At 36.2% G+C, this 26,300-nt stretch overlaps 1 protein-coding gene across 3 annotated transcripts in view; it reads right to left on the bottom strand.

Moving 5' to 3' along the window:
• The window catches only part of CEP128 (centrosomal protein 128), a 377,231-nt gene that overhangs the window by 38,775 nt on the left and 312,156 nt on the right, over positions 1-26,300 (bottom strand). For all 3 annotated transcript variants that reach the window (XM_040641592.1, XM_040641593.1, XM_040641590.1), the window contains one exon: positions 18,844-18,867. In XM_040641592.1, coding sequence (XP_040497526.1) covers positions 18,844-18,867 — 24 coding nt within the window. The remainder of the gene's footprint in view (positions 1-18,843; positions 18,868-26,300) is intronic.

Below are 26,300 nucleotides of genomic sequence, written 5' to 3'. Positions count from 1 at the left end.
TGGGCGGCTTGACCTGAAATCCTGATTTAGTCACCTGCTAGCTATGTGTCTCTAGGGAAGTTCCCAGATCCCTCTGCACTGGGACTCAGTATCCTCATTTATAAATAGGAATGATAATAATACTCATAGTGTAGAATTATTTTAAGGACCAAATATATCGGCGCATGTAAAGTACTTAGAGCAGGGAGGGACACTAGTAAGCACTCAGGAAGCACTAGCTATTGTTACAATGATAATCCTAGTTACTCTTCTGTGAAAGGCTCCCCTAAAGTCTGGGTTAGGTGCCTATCCTCCGTGCTTCCTACGCACACGTCTCCTGTCCTGTGTCTAACATTTCCTAACTGTGTGCTTGCTTGTCCCTTTTGGCAGACAGCAAATGCCTTAAAGGCAGGACTGTATTTTTCCCTATATTTCTAGTGCTAAGTACTTAGCATCAACACACAATATATTTTAGTTTAATGGGGGGGAAAAACTCTTCTCAACACAAAGATCAATAAAGGCACAATTAGAACTCAGACATGTCGTGGAAAGAAAAATACACTACAGATTTGTTTTTTAAAGGTAGAACTTAAAAAGCAACTGTTTTTGAGGTATAGAGAATGTTTCTAAACAGACTCAAAATTGAAGAAATAACAACTAAAAACAGAACTGGAAGAAAAATGAGGGACTGTAAAGTTGAGTGAAAAAGTGTAGACAAGAGTTAAGACACAGGAAGACGAGAAATAAGACCCTCTTGTGGACCTAAGAAGCTGGAGCAGGAAGCCTTCGATGTGGACGGCACCCTCTTCCTGTGGACGAGCCGGCAGGGGCTTAGCCACGCTAGGCCATGACGGGCACACCAACACAGGGCAGATACTGAGCAATGCTAATCATTTCTCTGAATCCTGCAAAGCCCCCTTCCCAAGGCCTCAAGACACGCCAGTGCAGGCAATCATGGTTGTCTCTTCTGTATTTAACATGGATCAGAGGGTCCTGACATGGAACACTGATAAGGAATGATAATTGTTCTGGTTGAGGTAGGGTCCAGGCTAATTCAGTTAAAAGCGCCTTGGTGAGCTGAATATAATTAATCTTCTCTGTTCTCAAAATAAAGGGTTATTTTCTTCTTAAGAGATGTCCTGTGTTCTCAAAGAGAATGACAAAACAAATTAATCATTTTCCATTACTCCACACACAGCACTTGGATTTTGAAAGAGCATGTGAACAGTTAATCCCCTATATGGATGAGTTTCTGGTGACAGGCAGATCAGATCTAAATAGAAATCAGGCAAGGTATTTTATTTTTATCATTGTGGCTTTGAGACTTAATTCAAAAATAACTGAGCTCAACCCTGCCTATACTTTTAGAGTTTGCTTTCATAATTAATCCTTTTTTGAACACTTAGAAACACTCTTTTGGATCTTGTACAAAGCATTCCCCTGGCCGACTGCTGCCAAAGCAGACAGAAGCAGAGACTATCTAGAATATTTTAAAACCATTGAAAATTCAACTGAACTATCTCTTAAGGAATCCCAATTGCCAGGCCATACTTAGTTCAAAGTACTAATAATTTGACATTAGAGCAATACATTTTGGCAGGTAGCTTACCTAAACAACTAATGTTAGAGGTGAACTTTAACTATGTCTGAGACGCTCTGTTAAGCTATGTCTTGAATGGTGAACAAAGGGCAAGAGGGCACAGATGGAGTATATGTGAGCAAAAGTATATATATTTTCACTAAAGCCAACCCGTTTCTAAATTTTCAGCCATTGGCTGAGAAAGGTGGACTATGAAAGCCAGTGGGCATAAAACAGCTGACAATATGATTTGGTGAGCAAATTCATCTGACATTTGCCACAACCAATTGTTTTCCTGAAACTTAAATTGCTAGAAAGTTTTTTTTTTCTTTTTCCAAATGAAAGCCATGCATTCATTTAACTGGACAACAATGAAGCTCTGTGGCCTCGTGGTTAGTATGAAAAGGAGTTGGTCTTGCCAAAACAATGTGAAATTTTGAACTTAGGCTCCCTCCCCCCACTTCATTTAAATATACTCAACTAAAAGGAACAAGATCTGCAGCCTCTACTGGACACATTTAAAAAAAAATACAAAAAAACAGAAGTGGCCAAAACCACATGACTTTGGACATTTCAAGTATGCTATGAAAACTCTAGAGAACATGCAAGACGGGAAATTACGCAGGATTTCACAACATTTACTATACAGAAACTAGATGAAACATCAGTCTTCCCTTCCTGCAACAAGAATTACTAAGCACTTACTATGTGCAAATCAAGCTATATAACATCACTACATCAGACTTCATTCTGCTAAAGGTGCCCAGATTTGGTTCAAGCACATTCTTTTGCTTCCTGAATGAAAATAAGTTATTAGGGCAATAGAGAGAAATATGTATATTGCTTGCACTGTAATGTTTCATTAACTGACTTTTTTCACCATTAAACTGGGAAATTTCAAGTATAGTGACTAAAGCTTACTATTCTTTGGATCTATGGTGTTAATACAGAACAGCTACTCAATAAATACTTATTGAAGTTGCTGCTGGAGTTGCTTCGCAGCCATCCGGTAACTATATACATGCAACGATATTTTTAAAATATGCTAATGTAAAAGATAATTTGTATTCAATTTGGGAATGATCTCAGATGTTCTCCAGTGAACATGGGTGTGCCAGGAGTTCTGGGATACACTCTTAAAAGAAATAATGAAGTTGCGACAATAAATCAAATTATGTGAGAAAAGTATTCAACTCTGAGGATGCCTGCTCTCTGCATTTTCTTGGGATATACTAGGGCAGGATACCCTTGAGAAGTACCAGTCAGAAACACCAAATGTGAAGTATTTTATATTGCTTTATACTCTTTACCCTCCCCCCCTTTAGTTGGAGACCAAAGGTGAGAGGTTTGTTCTATATTATTTCTAAGAAGGTGCAGACATAGATACATATCACAAAGTCATGCAGAACACTACTTTAAATATAAATATGCTCTCTCTCTCTTAAACTTAGAGGAAATCCAGTGATTTAAAGGAACTTTCTAGGGATGCAAACAAGATACCTATTGATAATGAACCTGTTCTATCAAATTTACTGTAATATCATTTGAAGCCAGTTGCAATTTGCACACTGTGGAAACCATAGGAGATTCATTTGTAACAAAAGCAAACAAACAACAAACAAACAAAAAGAAGGGAATACAGAACGACACTTTGCTCCCAGATCCTGGAACACAACAAAGTACTTCTGCTTATTCTTCAGTGTATCAGAAAAATGAGTCATCGCCATTTACTCTGGTCCAATGGGTGAAGTTTTTTTTAAAAAAAATCTTAATTATATGATAAATAATTTAGAGAAAGATAGTAAAGAATAACTTTGTTAGAAATTTTAGTAAGAATTTAAGCATATTATATATTCCCTGGTATGAAAGGCATGAATGCAACTGACTTCTGATGAACTATCATTCACAATTCTGGAAAATACCCATCTTATAAATAATGATTTCAGATTTCAAATATATTTCTAATGAGTCCTAGTTTACCATTACTTCTGGCTCATTATTCTTGCACCTGCATCTTCAAAACACAATACTTCCAAAAATATGACCGCTCTTAAATGTCTTAAATTGATAAAGCTACTTTTCAGTACATAATTATAAATTTTTCATTTTGTAGATTTATAAGCATCAATTAGAATGGTCAATCCAACAAAAGTTTTCTTTTGTGTACATCTTCTCCTTCTAATCCCATTTTTATACAACCTGCTTTCAACATTTGCCCACTTATGAGCCATATAAAGTAAATTTTGGTGAAAAAACATAAATTGAAAGAGTATTAAATACATTTTTTTTAGCAAAATGGGCTGGTCCAGATTCTTGTTGCAAAATATTACATGATGAAGTCCTTCTTGTTGAATAACTAACTGGATGAGACTATCCTATTTCCTTTTTGTCCTTAGAAATATATTGTTCATTCATTGATTCTTCAATTTACAAAATTCATCTAGGATATTATCATTTGAAGACTCATAATCTGACTTTTTGCTTATACAATCAATTTCATCATCTTCATTAGTTTCTAGAGTGCCGCTATCTGTCTCTTTATATTCATCTTCTGATTCATCTAATAACTGTGAAATGTTTTCCTCTGTCAGTTTCCTTCTCTTTGTCATTACAGAAGAAAATGAGAAATTCTGAATTCTCAACCTCCGTTCAATAAAAGTAATAATAATAATGAAAAACACTACAAAGCTTCTTCTTGAAAGGTAACAGAACACTTGGGAGGTACTTCTCCATGACACTGCTACATATCTTGGGATAGATTTTATCCTAGAATAGCTTTTCAAGGATATTCGTATAGCAAACAGAGACAGTGTCCACCTCCGGTACAGAGGTTGGATAAGATTTCTTGTAGTTCTCTTGATAAGACTGGGGGTTGCATAACTTTAGGGTTCCTCAGCTATAACACAAATTCACTTCGTGTGGAACAACCACCTAGACTCATATGCATTGCCCCTACGGGACTTGAGAAGCAAAGGGAAGACACAAACATGTATGTAGTTCATGGGGCCTGCTGTGCCGTGAATAATAAAAGTCTTTTGCCTTGTGTCCTTTTCCAGCATCCATCAAAGTGTGTCAGGATAACCTGGTGAAGTACAGATAGGGAAAAATCTTTTCATTTCTTGACAGACTTTGGACAACACAGTAAGAAAACTGAAATATTATGTAATAGTAATGATTTAGTTCATTTTTTGCAAATCCTTCTGTGTGATTCCATTATTCCTCCACTTTCATAGTATTTTAGTTTTTCCTAGCATAGTCGGAAACAATCGATGAATAGCAATAATTCCTAGGATGGTGAAACAGGAAAAATGTTTCAAGAAAATAAGCTCACCAAGATCCATTATGTATCTTATATTTATAACATGGTACAATAGACCCATGTGGTATTTGCAAGATACAATCAGTTTTTTCTCTTTTAAAAATGAGGAAAATCTCTCTTTATTTTTTGAAAGATATTTTAAAAAGAATAACAGTAAAAACAATGACAAAAAAATCAATCCTTACCAAAAGGAATGGAAAGACCAAGACTGGGTCCAATTGGTATAGTGAAGATTAAATCACCCTTTTAAAGCTTTCCACCTGTTATCATCACCTCTCAGAATCCTCTTTATCCATTTAGTGCCAAATTTCTCTTTCCTTGAAGACTTCCTAAACTGCTCCGGGGGCAGGGGGAGCCTGATAGGAAGTCTGACAATTCATGAAGCATGTGTATGGCACTGCCTTGCGAGAAGGCTAGCTTCCCACTCAGTCCTGTACGCGGAGCATCCATCTGGTTGTCACATGTTGAATGGAGGAGTGGCTGAAAGGTAACAAGTGTGATGCTATGAAGGGGATCAACACAAAGGTAGTACAAGGAGAAAGAAGAAATGAGGAAGGCAGGTAATCGACGAAATCTTAGTCGCTATGCCAAAAGCAAATTGATAAAAGAGCCAATTTTCCCAACATACTGATGTACAAAACAACTTGTTTTGTAAATGTTCATACAGTTTCCGAAAGTGTTGTTTTTATAAACTGCCTGGTTTGTCAAAATTTGTTAAAATCAGAGAATTAGTCATTTGGCAAATTCCTGATTAGATAAATTTGCCCTTGAAGTTAGGTCTGGCAAATTTAAATTTTAGTAAGAAGTTTGAAAAATTAAGGAAAACAGTGTCTGAGAAAGAATCTTACAACTGTTTTGGTAGATTAGAAAGAAATACTAGAGACAGAATATATGATATTAGCAGTCAAAAAGGCATGAAATTAATTCAGTGGAAATGAATAGGACTAAATCCAATAGACATGAAGGCAGAGTAGCACCGGGCCCTAGGGAATGGACCATAAGGCATATTCTTAAAGGGCACGTTGACAGTGGCCAAAGTCAGTCATTTTCAACCATAACTGCACATTAGAATCATCTGGGGGAGCTTGAAAATAGACTGGGTCCTATCCCAGGTCAACCAAATCTGGGGGCTGAACTAAAATTATCAGGATCGGAGTGCCTGGGTGGCTCAGACAGTTAAGCATCTGCCTTCAGCTCAGGTCATGATCTCAGGGTCCTGGGATGGAGCCCTGCGTCAGGTTCCCTGCTCAGGGGGAGCCTGCTTCTCCCTCTCCCTCTGCTGTCCCCCCTGTTCCCCCTGCTTGTGCTCTCTTGCTCTGTCAAATAAATAAATAAAATCTTAAAAAAAATAAATAAAATTATCAGGATCATTAGTAAGATCCGTAAATCTGTATGTCTTAGAGCCAACGTTTGAAACAAGCGATTTATATTTTGGGAGGTAAATTTCAGATAACATAGTTTGTCTAGACACATAACCTGTGTGGTGAAACTCAGACCAAAGTTCTAATGTCCTGATGAATGAGCCCAAACTTTCTAGTCCATATACTGCTTCTGTGACTGGTGAAGGTAACGCACACATAAGGGAGGAGTATTTTTAAAAATTAGAAGAGGACTTTCTTATCCATTATCTCATTTGCACTTCTCTGCAAAACGATGAGACAAGCAGGACAAGTACTGAGCTCATTTTATAGCTAACAGAAAAAGAAGGCTCAGAGAAGTTCAGGGAGTTGCCGCTGTCAAAGAGCCAGGGCTCACAACCAGATCTACCTCCCAGTCCACCAAATCCTAATCTTTCTTTAAGAAATCTGGAGGTCACCTGCCTTGCGTTTCCCTCTCACTCAACTGTGAACAAATCCACTCTTCTCCAAGACTAAACAAATGTCTAATGAGGAGCTTTGAGGTATTAGAGAACAAAACAAGTTCTGAGTTAGAAATGATAGAGAAATGCAAATGATGAAGACAGGAAGTTCTCTGAAAAAATTTAAAGGGAGTCCTTCAGGGACTCCAGGTGTTTTGTCAGTGAGTCTATCCTTAATGTGTTGTAGACAATCTGGTTAATGTCTGATGACAATGAAACAAACAAGTCAAGGATGTGTTTCACTGGCCTTTGCCGTGGATAGGTAGAGAGGGAAAGGACAATAGTGAAAAACACTGAAAAAGCTCCAGAAAACCATTTATGTAATACCAGCTATGCAAAATAATTAGGAACAGAGCCTGAAGAGAATAATGAGGGAAGGGCTATTTTGATGGTTTGGCCTTTTACTGTTTGATGTTCAAATATAATGTAATTGGGGGCAATGATAGGTTGAAATCATTCACTAATGTTAAATAATTAACATAAGACCACTTTGGATATTTATATTAATAGTGCTAATAATGACAATTTATGCTCTCTCCAGCCTTTCATCTGAGATCAAAGTCTATTAAAAGCCCTAAACAAACTTTATAAACACTTGTGTAAGTAGAATTAGAGTTGGTATGCAGATGCATAAAGTAAAACAGATCAACTGAGGCATTTAGTATCACTGAGCAAGCTCAAGACAGAACTAGTAATGCAATCTAGTGGCACGCCAACTCTTTTCTTCAAAATTCAAAAAGCAAAAAACTAGTTCAAAGTTGCTTTATAAAACTTTATTGACCAATGCGTTGAGGGCATAGTCCAACAACCCTACATATGGTCCACTAATGTCAATGTCCTATTTATAAGTCCACTTCTAGCCCTGCTCAAGGTAAATACAGGATCTGGCTGTTGACTTCCCTCCTCTTCACTTTGCACATTCACCAGACCCTTGTAAAGTGTTCCTTACTCCTGTCTTCACTGCTCTTTACCAGTCACAAGAGGAGTATGCAGAATGGAAAGAACACTGTGTTACCATCAGAACACTTGAATTCTAGCCCTAGTTTTGCCACATTTGGCAATTCATAAACTCCTTTGGCCTCCACATTTCTCATCTGTAGGGTGAAGGGTTTTGGAAAAGACCTCTAAGACTCCTTCCAGCTGTCATGTTATCTAAAATGTGAGACTCATGGCAGGAGGGACCGAATCTGCTATATACTGAGGGGTGTAACCATGGTAGAGATTCAACAAGTTCCTGGTATATAATATTATTTAATTAAATCAGGTACACTGCTTGATAGTAACTATTAGTAAGTCAGAAATTTTGAAGACCAGAATTTTTAATTCCTTCTAGACTAGACCAGAGCTTATCAGGGAGGGGACCTTTCAGATATCACCTAGCCCAGCCCAATCATTAAAAAAATAAGAAAACTGAAATTTCGAGAGGTTAAACTACTTGTCCTGGATTGTGTGCCTGGCCATGGAGAGAGATATGACCAGAACCTAGCTTTTCTGACTCTGAATCAGATACTATTTTTACCATATCACCATCATTTAAACTAGGCATGAAATACAAGTTTCAGCTGAAACTTGTAACCGGTTAAAACTAGATGCACAAAACGAAAGTTCCCCCAAACGGTTTTCTATTTAAAGGCTACTTCAAAAATGTAACACACATTGCTCCCACCAACCATATATTAAGGGCATAATATCAATATTTTGTTTTATAGTTAAGTTAGGATCTTAAGAAAGACTTAATACACTATTACTCTGAGATTTCACCCATACATGCTCTCTTAGAGAAAACAGAAAGCATTTCTTCTATGTATTATATTTTTCAGAAAGCTCCTTCCATTGTGTTTTGTAATATACACTCATATTATCTGCACAGTACAAAGTGAGAGCTTCTTCCAATGAGAATGCCCTGTTATTGATAGTATTTAAAGCAGGGCTATGAAGTCCATTGTCTAGCAATGCAGTTAGACGGGTGGTGTGACTACTTATCGGCATCAAATATGAAGCTGTCAGTCTGACCTCCAAACGCTGAGCAATTCGATAATATTAAATTCACCTGCCGGTGAAGCCGTATTCATTATGTAATTTCTCAAGACACTTTCCCTATGTCACCGTGTTTATGAGAAATTTGACAGGGCTGTAAGAAACCATTTTTGCAGGCTGAAGGAAGTCTTACATTTTTAAATTGGTCATCACCTTTTGCCACAAGGTTGCAACTCCGAACACACAGCCTATTTGTTTGAGTAGCATTTTCTTTGCTTGACCTTAAATACAGTCATGTTTCAGAACTTTAACCCTTTGAAGATGACTCCATTATTGGAAAACATACATACTTTAATTCTGACGAATGCAGAAAACAGGCTCTGTATTTTGGGACAAGGTGGCGAAAGGAGAATGTCTAGATTGTTTCCACCAAGATCCCTCATGAGAGATTCATGAGGATATTTCCGTTTGCCCTCAATGCGAATATACAGAAGGTAGACTAACATTAGAGCAGTGGGAAACTTGGCAGAACGGGCTAGGACAGGGTTTGTGCAAAACCTTTTTCCGGTTTCAGTTTGAATGGGTTCCCAGGAAGTGTCAAGTTCGAACAAATCCAAAATTTTACAATGTAGCTCAGCCAAAACTGCTGAGATTCACCTGATTCTGGGTCAAAACTGTACAGAGCACACTGCGTTTTATTTGGTGTAAAGCCAATTTGACTGAACCTTTCAGGCAACTTCAATGAGAGGCTCATAGCCTTGGCAAAACCAAAAATGAACCTAGCTTGATCTTTGGTTTTGAAACAGCAAGTTCTGGCTTTATAAAGAGATAATGGCAAGTTTTACTTAGCTTTAAGATTCTTACAAATACTTAGAAGAAACACTGCAAATAATTAACAGTTATTTGGCCAGATTTACATTCTCAAGTCAGTTATTTCCTGGGCTTAACACTTCAGTAAGTGCATTAACTCTATTGGCACCATATACTCCTAAGCGCCGTACAGCAGACTTTGGTGTTCCAACAGAGAATAATGGTCCTTCTTCAACAACTTATGTGCCTGAAGAGTGGATCGCACATGTAGTGGGATGAAGCACAACTAGTGCTGGCTCCAGGTGGGAAGGAAACAATTAAAAATAAAAACTCCAACAGCAAATGTCTACTGTAATGGCAGACACGTGAAGGAAGAATGTATGGCATTGCTTGGTGATTTCCACAGAGATACACTGGCATTCTCTTGTACTGTTGGACAGCAAGGTCTTGAAGATCTACTGGCTACTAAACTGTTACCACTAGTATTAGCTGATAGAATCCTTTCGAGGTGTGCCAAAGGCTCCAACAGTCTTTTAAATCAAAGCCATATTTCTAAGAGTTTTTCTTAGAAAAACTTATAATTTTTCTCAATATATGTAAATGTATGTATCTATTTCTCCATATTGCTACAGGTTAGGATTTACCCTGTAAGTTATACTATCTCTTTGAGTACACACTGAAAACAAGGGAGATTAGATTACTTTAGGTCACTTGGATATGAGAAGCCGATTAAACACTGACAAATTACAGCTATATGATTACACATTTGTTCCAAGTCAATGATTGTCAAAATTTGAGTAGAGACTCCCTAAAATAATTTTTTAAACTATATATCTCCCTTACCTTCCACCCCCATGCACATTTTTAAGTTTTCTAAACGTTTTCATCATAAATTTAGATAGGTGCAAAGGATGAAATTTCTGGACTATTGTAAATACCGACATTTTCAAATAAAACTCTTAAATTACTCATATAAACTTACCCAGCAAACTTCAAATACTTCAATAATTTGTTACCACCATTTATCCACTGACAAGATAACTAAATAAGATCCTCTTTAAAAGACAGAAATTTTATATTTTTCCTTTGCCCTTTGAATTTATTTCCCATCTATTTTCCCCAACAGACTTTCATCCCAATACAAAAAAATATTTATGCTTGGAAGTCTTTTTATTGGTTATTCTATCATACTTCGTCTTCTCTGTAAGAAAAATGTATATATACAGAGAGAAAAACTGATTTTTAAAATGCCCTGTGACTGTAATGCTCCAAGTGTTATACCTTTTTATAGATTGAATTATCATTACAATATTAGGTCTATTAAAATTTTTGAGAAAAATTATTAAATGTAAACTTTATAAAGACCCCAAGACTTCTAAAAGTATATCCCTTTATGGGACGGATACTGCGCTCTCTTCTCCTGTACTTAATTAGCTCATGTATCCACGGGTAAGTACTAACTTTTGTTTGAATAAGACAGGATTTCATTTCATTTTTATTTCTATTTTTTTGTTTCTATAGATTTAATCACTGAGAAGTCTTGTTCACATAAAAAAGTACATGAGAATGAAAGTAGTTTGGTTATAACAATGTCACTCAATTTCTTGAACGCCTTCCTAGTTTTATGGCAAAGATTACATAGTGATCTGTCATCAAAAATTAATTTTAATGATCTATCAGCTCGATTAGGTCTTCTTTCAATTTTGTTGAAAGCAAAGAATTAGAAACCACTTGACTTGCCAAAGGACTGTAATGTAGTTATTAAAGTCACTCACTTTCTGTTTTGGAAGGTATATGAAAGAGGTTTTATTTACCAAGACTTGTCAAATGACTACAACTGCTCTTCTTTCACTTAGAGGCATTTCAATGAGTTCTACATATGCAAAAAGTACTGAGAAAAGTAAAAATCTTATTAATGTTAATACCATTCTATCAGTATAAATTTTTAATACTTTTATTTTATGTTAGCATTAAGTATTTTCATTAAAACCTTAAACCTGTGAATTGGCAAAGCTAGTCCTTGTTGTCAAACCAATCAGCTAAATCAGGCTTACTTTCTGGCAGAAAAAAAAGTCTGACTTCATGTGCCCTGTGATAACGGCCTTTTGAATTATAATCCTAAAACAGATAAATAAGGCATGGAGCCAGGCCAAAGTTTGTCACCTGGATGATATAAGACACTTTCAATGATTTCTTTCCAAGACTCAGTTTTGTTTTCTGGAGCTATACGTTCTCCGATTATGGTAGGGTGATAAGAGAGGTGAGGTCATCAAATAAAATTGGAATTCCTCCCCCTCATCATCAATCAACAACATATGTTGATTTCAGAACACCCTCTTCCCAATACCTCATCTATCCAATAAAACTCTTTGTCTTATCAAAAATATATGTATGACTAGCAGGGACAAGGAGGCTTACCTTAGTAACTTGATTAAAGAGGACATGAAAGCGTCAAAATCATCAAGTGCCCCTTGTTTGGCAACTTGAAGTGCCTGGGGGAATCTGCCATCATGGAACCCCGGATGGGTGAAAGGTAGACCTTTCTCTCATAAAGTGGGAGGAGGTTGAATAGGAAAAGTAAGATGGCCTCTTCAAGCAAAGTCATTTCAAGGACTCTGCTGGAAGTACCTGTAGAAGCTGAGGATGTAAAGATGGATTCTCTTAAAGCTATTTGTGTCTGAAGACCCCTTGGAAAATCTTTGTATACTCCTCGGGGTGTACTATTCCAGTCTGAAGACTCTAAGTCATCAGCTATCTTTGAACATTACCTTCAGGGACAGCATTAATCATTTTGTCATAAAATTAGGAAAAAAAAAAGTTCTGCTAACATGTTTCCGTTCCCTCTGTTTTTTGGCAAAACATGTCACTGGCACAAAAGAGTACATAAAATGTATACATGTAATTTGAAGAAAATGACAATTCTTCGTGGTTTTAATTAGCATTTCCCTGCTTACTAATGAATATGTTCATATATTTCTTTTTCAGCTGAAATGCTTGCTTATGTCTTTTACCAGGCACATTTAGACTTTTTGCATCTGAGATAACGATTCAATTTCGTCTTTTTTTTAATACTACCTATTGAAAAGTTCCTCCTTTCTCCCTCACTAGGTGATGCCAGTTGCATCAGAGACATCAAGTTTCTGTTCACAGGTATTTCTGTTTCTGGGTAGTCGATTTGATTACATGGGCCTATTTTTATATTCCTATCTTAATTTTCACAGCTTTAATAAGGTTTGATACATAGTAGGAGAACTATCCCCAACTTGCTCATCTTCAGAAGTGTCTCGACTATTCCCGAATGTCTTCTCTATGAAGAACTTGTATTTTTATTGCTGTTAGATTTTATTCCCCCCATGTATTTTGTATTTTTTTTGTTACTTTTGTACTGGTATACTTTTAATTACATTTTTTCTATACTTGTTGCTGGAGTCAGAAGGAAAAAGGACTTTTGTAAAAAGTTTTTATAGAAGGTTTTTATAGAATAAACTTCTTAAACTCTTTTTCTTGATTTAACTACGAATTCCTAGAGCTTTCTGTATAGACAGTAACACTATTTAGAAAATAACGCTAGTTTCTGTGCTCTGGCCAGGACTGCATGCACAGTATCTAATAGAAGCCGTGGAATGGGCATCCTTTCCTTGTTCCTGGTCTCAAAGGAGGACTTTCAAAATGCTAAGGTAATGTTTGCCATTGGGTTTTTTCATATGACTTAGATTAAGTCAATTCACTTCTATTCTTAGTTTGCTAAAAGGCTTTTGATGATGATAATGATATCATGGGAATAAATGCTTCTTATTCATCTACTGAGATGACCTTATTAAATTTATTTCTCCTTAATCTGTCACATGGTAAATTACATTGATTGATTTTCTAATATTAAACCAACTCTGAATTCCTGGAATAAACTCAGTTTGTTCATGATGAAATATCCTTTTAATGCATTCCTGGATTTATTTTGCTAATATTTTGTGTATAATATTTTTGCATCCATGTTAATGCATGAAAAGTCCCTTAATTTCCCTTATTTATACTTTCTATGTCTGGTTTTGTCTCGAAGGTTATGCCAACTCATAATGAGTTTGGCATGTTCCCTCTTCTTCTAGTTTCTGGAAGAGCTTTTATAAAATCAAAATCATCTGTTCCCATAACATTTGGTAGAACTTATCTATAAAATTTACATGGGCTTTGTGGCTCTTTCTGGAGAAAATTGTAATTGGTTAAAAATTGTTGATGAAACTTTTTATTATTTTAAAAAATTTACTAATAGTATGTTATTTCTTCTTAGTTCTGGAAAATTATATTTTTCTAGGCATTTAGTTATTTCTCCTAATTTGCAAATGTATAATTACAAAATTATTCACAATACCCTTGTATGTGGCTAAATTCTCAAATAGCTATAATTATATCCACTTTTTCATTCTTGTATTATTCATTTGTATCTTCTTTTTTTCTTCATCAGTCATACTGGATATTGGTCATTTTTATTCTTTTTAAACAACCAGCTTTACTTTATTGGCCCTGCATGCTGCATGTTTGTCTCCTATTCATTATAATCTTCCATTTTTACCCTTTTTTTTTGTTTTTAAGGTTTTTGTGCCATGCTTTTAATTTATGTTGTGTGATATGTTCATTATTTTTTATCATTCTTTTCTAATATAAGCATGTAAGCCATTAAGTTTCCCATAAATACTACTTTTGTTGTATCACGCATTTTATAACACAGTGTTGCTATTATTCTATATATTTCATAATTTCTACTGTAATTTATTTTCTGAACTTGAGCTGTTTAGAAGTTTACTTTGAAAATTCCAAAAGTCTATGCCTTATCTCGTTCTCTTTTTGAATCCCAGAGTTATAATCATGTCACTGAATTCTGGCCCATGGAAATGGACAGAAATAATATGGGAAAATTCTAGTTTCTACTAGAGGGAAGTTACGTGCTCTCCCTTCCTTTCTTTTTTCTTGTTACAATGCAAATATAAGGGCTGGAGGTGGTACAGGCATCTTGGCTCAGGAATGGGAAGCAGTATTTTGAGGACAGTGGAGCAAAAAGGCAGAAGCAGTCTGGGTTTCTGACACCGTGTCTGCCAGAGACAACATATACTTAGATTGTTATACAAGACAGAAATTAATTTCTACCTTGCTTAACCCATTATTACTTTTGGCTTTCTCTGTTAACTGAAGTTACGCCTAACTCTAATATGAAGGTATGAGAATATTATGGTATTAATGGAAATGAAACTAAAGATATATTTGAGAGTTGACATGAAAAACTGAATTTACATCTCCAAGCTGAACTGTCGTACATTCCTTTTAAACTTCCTCAAATGACTCTTACTGTACTGTCTCTATCTCCTCTTCATCCTTGACCTCCCACTCACTAAATTCACCAGTTCCCTTCTCTAAACAAGGGCATCCATTTACCTCTGCCTTTTTGGCACCAAGTGCCCAATCCCTAATTTTCCAACCACATTTCTAAAGTTGGATCATCTCCAACATGCGCTTTCTCTAATCCTACACGCAGTCTTTCACCACCGCACTCTACCCCGCACAGAACTACAACAGTTGCATTCCCACACACATTTACCAGCCACAGGCCCTGATTAAAAACCATTAATGGCTCCCTATTGGCTCTAAGGCCACGCTACCACTTTAACGCTCTGTGTTGTAGGTAGCTGATAGCAATGCAAATGATTCTTGTTCATAGACATGCAAATAAATGCTGTCTGGGGAGGTTCAACTGATTTCATTCCTCCACTTCCGAAGAAGCAGCCAGTTTTGCATATATTTTAAGTTCATTTCAGCACTCTAGTGCCTACCTATGTGGTTCTTTGCTCCTTTAAGTGAGAGGTAACATTTTACTCATCCTCTCAAGTAATGAGTTAAATAAACTCACGTGTCGTGACTTCATTTCATATTTGTGTAAGAGTCATGATTTCATAATCTTACTTTTTTGGAAAACTATTCTTTTAACAAACCCTTTTTGTTCCTTACTATCTTCAAAGTTTCATTACAGACCCAACATGGGATGCCTTCTCGGGCTCTTTCTGCCTGACACTGATTCTTCGAATTTCAGAGATGAATCTAATCTCCTCCATCAGGTCCTCAAACTACAAAATCTGTGGTTTTCATAGAACCTAGACCATGATGACGTCTTATTTTACAATTTTTTTTTCTTTATAAGAGCTCCTACGAAACGCATTGTGTTTCATTCATGTGGTGTAGACAGTGTATTTTTATCTTATATCATTAATTTATTTACATGTAAGTAACTTCTCAAAGAACAGTTTCCTCGAGAGAACTGATCACAGTGCTTCCTTTCCTCCTCTTCAGTGTCAACACAGTGCCTTATACGGTATCCAGTAAATATCCACTGCTATGTTTCATCCGTGGTCCATCAACTGGGGCGATCAATCTAGGTTTTTTTCAGATAATTACTTAGCTTTATTTGGGGAATCAACCTACCATATTTTGGCAGAAAGTTGGTTCCTTCCTAAAAAAATCACATTAAACTTTAATGAAAATCATAAGAGCTTTTGTGAAACATCAAATAAAGTACAATACTAATCAGAAAGGCTAGCGAAAAAAATAAATAGATGTGCTTCTGGGGAATTTTTTTTCCCTCAACTATTGAACTGGTTCTGTGCATACCTATATTCATAAAAACAGTCTTACTTGAGGGTCATATATACACAGTTTAACCTTCATCCTTTCCTTCTACAAATGTTTACTGATTGTCCAATATATATCACGTTTTTGACAGGCCCTGGGATGCATTTGTAAGTAAAATGTAATTTCTAATCCAAGAAGCTTACCTGCTAGTGAAGAAGGAGAGGGGAAAATTGAGGAAGGGGGGGAAAAATGGACACATGATTGTGACCTAAGCACTTGGATCACTGGTGACAAGACATATCAAGGTGCTCATTATGATGAAAAGACCATCTTATTTTCATGTATTGTAACTATTGAACCTTTTAAATTTCCTAATGAAACAATGAAATTTCAAACTCTTTCAGATTTGTATCACCATAACATACACCCTACATTTGACACTTTTTATGTTAATACCAACCCAACCAAATGTAGACCACCACCATTTTCTACAGTTTAAGTGCTGAGTTAGTGAGAGAATAATAAATGATCGAGACTACTTTCAGCATATTTGATTTTATGAACTATAAAACACTTTACCAGCTGAATAGTCTACCAAGTGTATTAAATCTGCTGCTTATAATGCCAAATGAAGTCAAAGAACTTCCTAATATTTGAGCATTAACATTATTACTAAGCATCTTCATTTTTATGGTTTTACTTACGATAATTATTTCAAATTAAAACCATCTTGAGAAAACTGCCACTGTAAAAAACCTCGTCCATTTAATCAGTTTTATTTTTCTCATGATGACTTTTTATTTTTACCTTTATTCCTCAAAAAACCCTTAGGATAAGGCACTTAAGATCATACTCCATAGTACTTTTAGTAAAGAGATTATATAAATACAAAAGACTAACAAATGTTAATAAAAGTTATAGGCTTTTGGTTGTTTATATAATTTTCAGTTTTGCATGGCATATTGGCATAATTAAAATGATTAAACAAGAAATAATAAGCAATCACATAATGATAACCTAATGTTTACCTGGCCCTAAATATTTTCACATATATTCTCACAACAACCTGACAAAGTAAGTTTAATTATTATTATCATTTTAAAGATGAAGGAATCAACAAACAAGTGATTTGCTGAATGTTGTATAAGTGGTATTTTGTATGCTGAACCCAAGTCCTCAGACTCAAAATTTGTTTTTGTTCATACTTTTAAAAAGAGCATTTAATTCACAAGCCAAATCCTGTTGGCAAGACACTTCCTAAGGGTAAGTAAAATATATGTGGAAGAACACTAAACATTTTATTCACCTACAATGTCATCATACTGGAACTGAGAAGGTCAGTGTAATTTCCAAATGGCCCAGTTAAATCTAAGGAATAGATTATTTACCCACGAGGGTCTGGACACTGTCAATCAAAATCACTTGCTTACACAGGACTAAAATGTGCTTCATTAGCATCTTTCCATTTCTCACACTCACAAAATAAATCTTTTATTCTTTATTGGCCACATTGTTTAAAGGTTTCTTATTTTTTTTCTTGTTCATTAAAAACATATAAAGAAAAAAAAATCAAAATCACCACTGGTCCTAAGCCACTCTTAATATTTTGTGTGCTTGCTTTCTGAAAGTCTTTTTTAACACAAAATATTCAATATTTGCATCATACTCTTCATATGCCAGTATATTCTACTCCCCCTTCCCCCCCGTACAACAGCATGGCAATATTTACTTTTGAAAAATATGACTTTTTATGGCTGAATAATCTTTCGTCGTAAGGTGGTACCATAATTTATTTTACCATTCTTCCAATTCACATGGTTTTTATTACAAAAAGGTTTATTTATAAAAGGAATATAACATTTTATAAAACTTGAAAAGACAGAGAAAGGAATGAAATCACAGTCCTAACTCTCGTCTAACAAGTCACTTTTATGAGTTTTTCTCAGTCTCTTCTATTCTTTATTCATGTCTGTCATTACATGTTATCACTGAAGTACACACGATTTTATTTTTTTTCAGTTGGTTTTCTATTATAAGCCTTTTCCGTAACCACAGTGGTATGCTGGGTGGAAAAGTTCACACTTTATCTAACCATTCAGTACTACACTGTCACACAATAAGTTGTCCCCCCTTCCTAAAATCATTTAAAATAAATCATTTCACAATCAATATTGAAAGCACGTAGTCTTTACATTCACGCACCTTAAAAAAATCTATTCCCTAATGCTAGATTCCTGCAAGTAAGATTATTGAGAAAAAGGCTGACTAGCTTTTAACATTATTTGGGTATTGGTGAAAACAATGTACAGAAATACTGAGGTTCAATATCTACACTTCAAAGTATAAACAGCACCCCAATCTCAGATTCTGATCAACCAGTCCTTTTAGTGATTGGGAAATACAGACACAAATATATAGGCTATTGATTACATTTAATTACATTTTCCATAAATTAGTACGTTTGGTATCATCAGTCTGGAGAGAGCAGTGACCATTTATATAGGCACACTTTTGTTTTTTCTCTTTTTTCACTTTAAAAATCTGTATCCACATACCTTTCAGGTATAGTTTAGCTTATTCTCCCCTTTGAATCCTAGATGTAGTTTTACAAATGCTTTCTGGAACTGCTTCTTTGGGGAGTGCTCTGAAATCCACCTCAGGACACAGCAGTAATTCTGACAGAAGGAGAAAGAAAATGCCCCAACTTACCATTTCTAATGCATTTACACGGTCCTGCAAATAAAGCATAATGCAGAATTATAAAAAAGCTATAAAAAATTATTTCAAGTTTACTTAATTTTCAGATTTTCTACTTATCCTCCATTAGTAATAATGTTTCGAAAATCTCAAAAAATGAAAACTCCTACTCAGGATGACTTCTATGATAGAAAGAGTCATGAAACGATCACTGTACTTCTCATCTCAGCTAGTGTTCAGACTGCAAGGTTGAATTTAACGGTAAATATCATAAACTCATATACAGTGACCAAATGGTAATAAACCTTACCACTTTTGCACTGGTAAAATTATTTATCTACTTAAGGATTTATAAGTATTACATACATTTGAATATATGAACAACTAGATGACAGTAGTGATATAAAAAAGGACTTTGGCACACATACCAGTGCTCAGTTAGGTACACATTAAAAAGTATGACTTGGAAAGTAAAGTTCAGATGTAAGAATAACTTCATCAATTAAAATTAAGAAGTAATTTGTTAACTGAAACAAGGCAGAAAAAATAAGCAAGAAAGATGTCGCGTGCAGCCAATCTTGAACCCAGATGGGCCTTGGCCTTCTCCATCTACAGTATCTTCGAAGGTTCTACAGAAATCTGGGTTTTAAAAAGGGTCCCTGACAATATTACTACAAAGCTAAATGATTAAGTACATGGTTGCATTCTCAAAGCGATAGCTATATTCTCAACTCTTTTCAGAATTGACAGCTACAGACAGGAAGTCTTTGCCAAAAAAAGAGGCTGAATTTGAGAGAGGAGAGTCTGAAGCTTTAAGAAAATAGAAAGCCATCTTTTTTGGGAAAATCAAGGCCACTCTTCCTTCTTTTCTCCCTTTTAAGCAATGGGAGATGTGTGGCATCTGGATTTCCTAAGAGGCAAAGAGGGGAACTGGCACAGAGAGCCACTCAGCTCAGATCTCTCGGTAGTCCTACAGGGACCGAAGTGGGCTCTGGACACTTAGGACCACCAAGAACATGGCGCTCACTGACACACTCCCAGCCTTACCTAACACATACAGGCCTTGCCTTTGAGGACTTCCACAGTCCGACCTCCCACCCTCAGACTGGGAAACTGAGTTGAGCATTTATACCTTTAAAACATTTGGCTATGTGGGTACAAGTGAAATGAATATATTATGCAAAATCAGCCCAAAGCAGACTGTTCTTAGCAATATAATCTGTTTAACTGCATTTTGTTGGCATACTTGAGAGAACTTCACCCTCACCCCCATAATTTTCATGAAATAACTGCTGTTTTGTGGGTGACTTGTGTACGGTCACTTTGAATGCTTCATAATAAATGCATATAATAATGCCTTGAAGGGGAGGCTCTGATCTGTTGTTACCAGGCATCTTATTCACAGTCCATCTGGGACAAAACCATTCAGCAATGCTTTATCATCCTTTGCAGATTGAACAGAAGAACCTCATTAGATACCTCACACGGACAGAAATAGCCTTTGGGCAGTATCACATTTATATGAACCATCTTGAAAGGCTCAAAACATTTACAGCCACTATTTGGGCCTTCAGTTTTCCCCATACCATATATTTATGGGCTCATATTATTTAGGATTAACACATTTTAAAAGCAAACATACAACTAGTTTTAAAAGCATACATACAGCTAGTTTGAAAGCAGAGTTTTCATATGATGTGAAAACAGTAGAATTAAATTTTGTCTGTCTTAATTCAGATTTCCGTTTGGCGAAGATAAACTGATATAATTTATGTATTGGTGTCTTCATTTTACTTGAATATTTGCTACAAGATTTTAAAAGAAACACACACTGCCATGGACTGTGTGTTCATATCCTCACAAAATTCATGGATTGAAACCCTTATCGCCAATGCTGGGACCTTTGGGAGGTAATTAGGTCATGGGGACAGAGTCTTCAGGATGGGATCAGTGTTCTTATAAGAAGAGACAGAATGTTTGCTTCTCTTTCTGCTCTCTGCCATGTCAGGACATAATGAGAAAAGATGGCCATCTACAAGCAGGAAGAAGGCCCTCGCCAAGGACCGAATCCGCCAGCACCTTGATCTCGGACTCCTCAGCCTCCAGAACTGTGAGAGATGCTCGTTGTTTAAGCCACCCAGTCTGTGGCAATTTGTTGTAGCAATACAAGCTAAGACATGTGCCTAGTCTTTAAGACTATGAACACAAACTGTCAAAGAAAACTCCATTTTGTTAAAATACAAAGATGAAGAAATGATTTACTTCAATGTAATTTACTTATGTCTTTTCATCTATAACCTACTTCATTTCAAATTGGTACTGAGACAGCTTTCTGTGAAAAATGTAGTATGTTACCAAAATGAGAAAATTAGGGCAATAGACAATTCAGTTCATTAACCTGAATTTCAATAATTCCATTTGCCAATCAACAGCAGCTAATAGAATACCAGCCATCGCTGCCAATTAGTGAGCTTTGTCTAAATGATACAGTTGTTTGGTCTTAATCGTAGGCTAGCAATAAAAAGAAACTACTCCTAGTCTTTATGGACTTACTAACTTGCTTTTAAAAGTTAAGAAGTACATTGAAAATATAAATGGCTGACTTCTTTTTGGGCAGATAAGGTTATTATAATTCTGTATATAAAAGAATTAGGCTACTGCAAATATTTATTCTCAAACAAAATATGTCCACACTCCTTTCTGGTTCTTCTTATTAAAATAGAGGTACCTTAAGCCAATACTGTGGCACTGATGCAGCCCATGAAACAAATGCTGGCATATGTCCTAGAATGAACATGTAAGCACAGTAAATTCTATTCTTCTTCACCTCTCCCACTCCCACCAGAAGTGCAGTGTTTTCCTGTTGTTTAATCTCCAATTTTCATTTCAACAGATTTTATCTTCAAGCTCAACCCAAAGGTTCAACACTCGCCCCCTCCCCCACTGTGAACACACACTCCCACACTTGGATCCTGAAAAGTACTGGGACATTCAAAGGGGGGTTAGAAGGTAGGAGGAGCCAGGAGGGAAGACAGCCTCCAGAAATAGTGAAGATGCTCTCACTATAGTCCTGCTGCTTTGAGTGGTTTTAATACATCAGTCATTATTTTTGTAGTCAGGGACTTTTGAGAATCTGATGAAACTTGATCTTCTCCCCAGGAAAATGTACATTATCCACAACATATACATAATTCTGCATACACGTTTAGGAGAATTGCAGACTCTCAGAGGTCTTCAAGTCCTTTTACCAACCCAACAAAAACACTTGAAATAAGATGTAAGAATATCATACAAATAAATTATTTTATTAAGCTGAATCTATTGATTTCTCCTATATGAAGTATTTCTGCATAAATAACACCAATAAGAAAGAAAGAAAGAAAGAAAGAAAGAAAGAAAGAAAGAAAGAAAGAAAGAAAGAAAGAAAGAAAGAAAGAAAAAGGAGTGGAAGTTTAGACAAAAATTAAAGGAAAAAGATCTTCTATGTTTTGAAGAAAAAAGTTCTCGGGGGAAAAACCCATTTTGTTGCTATTGATTTTTTGTGACAATTCTTTCATTCTATCTAAGGAGGGGAGCAATCTAAGAAACACCTAAAATGGCAACAATTATTTAATGTTTACTCTAAAAGATTATACTTGTAGTCACTGATAGCCATTGAGTTCCAATGTGAAGTGCTAGCTATTTTTTATAATGTGAGTATTACACACAATTTCTGAGTGTCAATAATGCTGCTAGACAACACACCGTAATTCATTCTGGACTTGGCAGATCGAGAAGGGAGAGGTATATTTTGGAAGAGGTCTGTAACACATGTACTATAAAAAGATGTATTTTAACTTTTTATGATCAGGTTAGTAACCTGCCTTGAGCTGCTTATATGCCTTTTCCTCCTGGTCACAATGGGTTGTACATTGGAATTTATGACTGAACTGAGGCAAATTCATTAGCATCACTGGAAATGGGCAAATATTTATAGGCTAAGTTAGGAAATGAGTGCTATGTGGATCGTTGGTATTTGAATCCCTGATCATTAACAGTTTGATTTAGCCAAGCCAATCAATGAGACCCATTGATTCATCCATCCCATCTAAGAGATGAATTAGACGCCTGGTAGGTCTAAATAATCAGAGTTTTGCCTCTGGTAAGTATAGTTGAACAGGCCTCGTGACTTTATCACAATAATGCAGCATTTTCCAAGAATGCTTTACATATATCCATTGACAAATGAAAAGGCACAATACTGGTATAAGAATATAACAAGAGTCTCTCGCTCTTCCAAGTCTAAGGATCTTTAAGAGCATAGAATAATTCTGAAAATGTCTCTGGAACTGAAAGACCATGATGGACCAATAATTTTCAAAAACAAAGACCCACAATGGGGACTCCTTCCATTACTGTTCCAAAAGCAAAAAGCCTCTCTTCTGAAAGAAAAATCCACTTGGCTTCATCCAGAGATACCACTGCGTGGCATTTTTCCCGTCAGTGTTAACTCTGTTTAATCACTACTCACACTTTATTTGCTACTTTCTATATAAATGATATAAAATGAAATACAAGTTTGTGCATTTTTTTCTCTATGAATTTTCACATGGCAATCCATTACATTTAACACATTTTCCACCTTTTTTAATAATTAAAGCAGCTTGAAATAATTCCAAGTATATTCTTTTCTAAAATTGAGAATATTAAAATGAAAGAAAAGACCTTTAGTAGTCATCACAAAAATGAGTGTTTTACATAGTGATTTAAAATAAAACAAAATAAAGAGCTAAAAACTGCAAACAACCTTAATGTTGCAACACCAAAAAAAGTTTTAAAATATAGCCTAAATTGATTTTGAATATACCAAATGAATCAATGATCTGTATGTAAAATTGCATGTTATCTATTAAAAGTCAGACAAAATTATTCTACACTTAAGACAAACTTTAGAACCAGTGGCATGAAAGCAGCATGCAGTGGTTTCCCAACCATCCAGAGTTCATTTTATCCATCACTGGATACGTGCAGTGTATCCTTGTTCATTCATTTCACCAGCTGTTTAAGTGTCCTTTTCAAATAATCTACTACAGGATCCAAAATAACAACAAAGACATACTGAAAAGAAAACCACAGCGAGGCATCAAGATTTTGTCTAGAAAGTTGTCAATAATAACACTGAATGGGAAGAGATCAGAGAGGGAGACAAACCATGAAAGACCCTGGACTCCGGGAAACAAACTGAGGGTTGCAGAAGAGAGGGGGGTAGGGAGACAGGGTGACCGGGTGATGGGTATTAATGAGGGCATGTGTTGGGATGAGCATGTAACCCCCTGTTACATGCAACTGATGAATCGCTGAACACTACAACAAAAACTTATGATGTACTATACGCTGGCTAACTGAACATAAAAAAAAAAGATAAGAAAGTTGTCAATAACCCTCCCCAACACTTAGACTTATCAAGAAAAGCCAGTTTAAAGGGATGTATCATTTCCTAGCCTAGAGGGAGTACCCAGTAACACTCCTTGTTACCTGCTTTTCACTCAGGGTGTGACAAATCCCTGACAAAATCAGAAGCAGGATTTACGAACAGAGTCAAAATATGTGCTCCACATTTCTGATCTGTTCTTTCATCCACTACCACTGTCCTGATCAGACTTGAGACAGCCAGCTGTTCTTCTGTAGGGTTCCGGGTGGCATTTTGGGTTTGCAGTCTTGTTATGAGGCCATCACCAACCCTTCTGTTCTGACACTGTTTGTGTCGCTGTTTGACCTTGTTCAGAGAAGTCTGAGATTGCACTTGCCTGGAAGTGGGATGTGTACATGTGTTTGTTGAGGCGGGGGTGGGGCAGGGAAGACAAAGAGAAAGATAGGGAAATGGGGCTCTGCCGGTTTGTTTCAACAGATTTCACGCTGGAAAATGCAGCCTGAGAGGCAAAGTAGGGTTTTGCTTGAAATCCCTGTAAACACTTCCAGTCAACTGTATAAAACTAAAACCAGAAAAATCTCACATTTACCCTTTATGTTTCAGATCACGGAGCAAAGCAATGACGTTTCTTTCTTTCTTTTTTTCCCCCTTTAAAATGAAGAATCACGTTAAGATTCTGCTTTAATGCACAATGTAATGTGGTTGGTGCATAGGTGCCTAGAGGATAAGACTACAAACAAAATGAAGGGGAAAAGATACAGAACCTTCTTTCTCCCGGAACTGTGCAATTCCACAGTGAACCTGTTGGTAACAGGTAATAAGAGTTCAGTGAATGACATCTGGACTCGGGAACACTGAAAATTATTTGCAGATACTATAAAGGCTATGATGGTGGTTAGGGGCAATGCAAATGACAACCAATGTAATTGCAAAGCCTGACTGTCCCCCAAAAGAGATGCAGGCACAGTAGTTGAATAGTAGGGGGAGAAAGCCAACAACCCAGAAACAAACATGCCATATTTTTTCCCCCAAGGATTTACATTTTAAAAAATAAAGTACATGTCTCCAGTGGTGAGCTTAGTCATATATCAGCTGAATATGCTCTGAACTCATATGCAAATCACAGTGCAGTAGTGATTACGGCATAAGTTATGAGGAGGTTTATGTCATGAAGAACTTGTGGAAAACAATTGGGTATGCTTTTTTTTCCAGGGTGTGTATCTGACTGTCACCAAACACAGCTGGCCTAATGAGACACCCTGAGGCTGACATCTCTGAATCCCTCAAGGACACACATCTTCCAGACTTCGAGGTGAAGCATATTCACAGAGAAACCTATGGAACCCACTGTCCCAAGCTCCTCTTCCTGAATATTTGAGAATCGCAGCACTTTGTTGTTGACTATCACGCACGTCACACGCTAAGTCTTCGAAAGGTATGAGCAAACCGCCCACTTTGAGAATTAAATTGCTTACCTTTGAGCAATTCCAGTAAGTCACATCTCAATTTACATGCAGTTATTTACTCAAGTGTTTTCAGGAATTAAAGCACAAGAAACAAGTATTAGAGGCGCTCTCACCCTCACTTCCACAGTCCTCCTGTGGACTTCTGTATCGTTACCGCTCACTGTTCTATACTAAAGGGACAGACTGTTGATAAGAATAATCAGACATAAGCAGATGGTTTTAAAATAATATATTTGGCTGACACAAGTTAGGTTTTTCTTGCTTCTTCTTCAGTTCAACTAAGATTAAAACTATTATTAAACTCCATTTCCTGATATATAAACACAGGTAGGAAGAAAAACAGAGTTAAGGGATTTAAAACTAAGCTCAGATTATCAGTCCTCTGACCATCAATGGTGCGACTATTCTCGGTACCCAAGAAAACCAAGGAAAAACCCCAACAACTAAGTTTCTACTTAGACTACTGAGATACATACCTGAAGGCTGACTTATCCTACATGTCCTAAAATAAAGTAGACGTGTTTTGACTATTCAGTTCCAAATATCCTAAATATTCCTACTTATGAAATACTTAACTGCTTTTTCTTCAAATT

The sequence above is a fragment of the Ursus maritimus genome, unplaced genomic scaffold (assembly GCF_017311325.1).
Source record: "Ursus maritimus isolate PB19 unplaced genomic scaffold, ASM1731132v1 scaffold_25, whole genome shotgun sequence".
Classification (NCBI taxonomy): Eukaryota; Metazoa; Chordata; class Mammalia; order Carnivora; family Ursidae; genus Ursus; species Ursus maritimus.
This window is presented reverse-complemented; position numbering and strand designations above follow the sequence as displayed.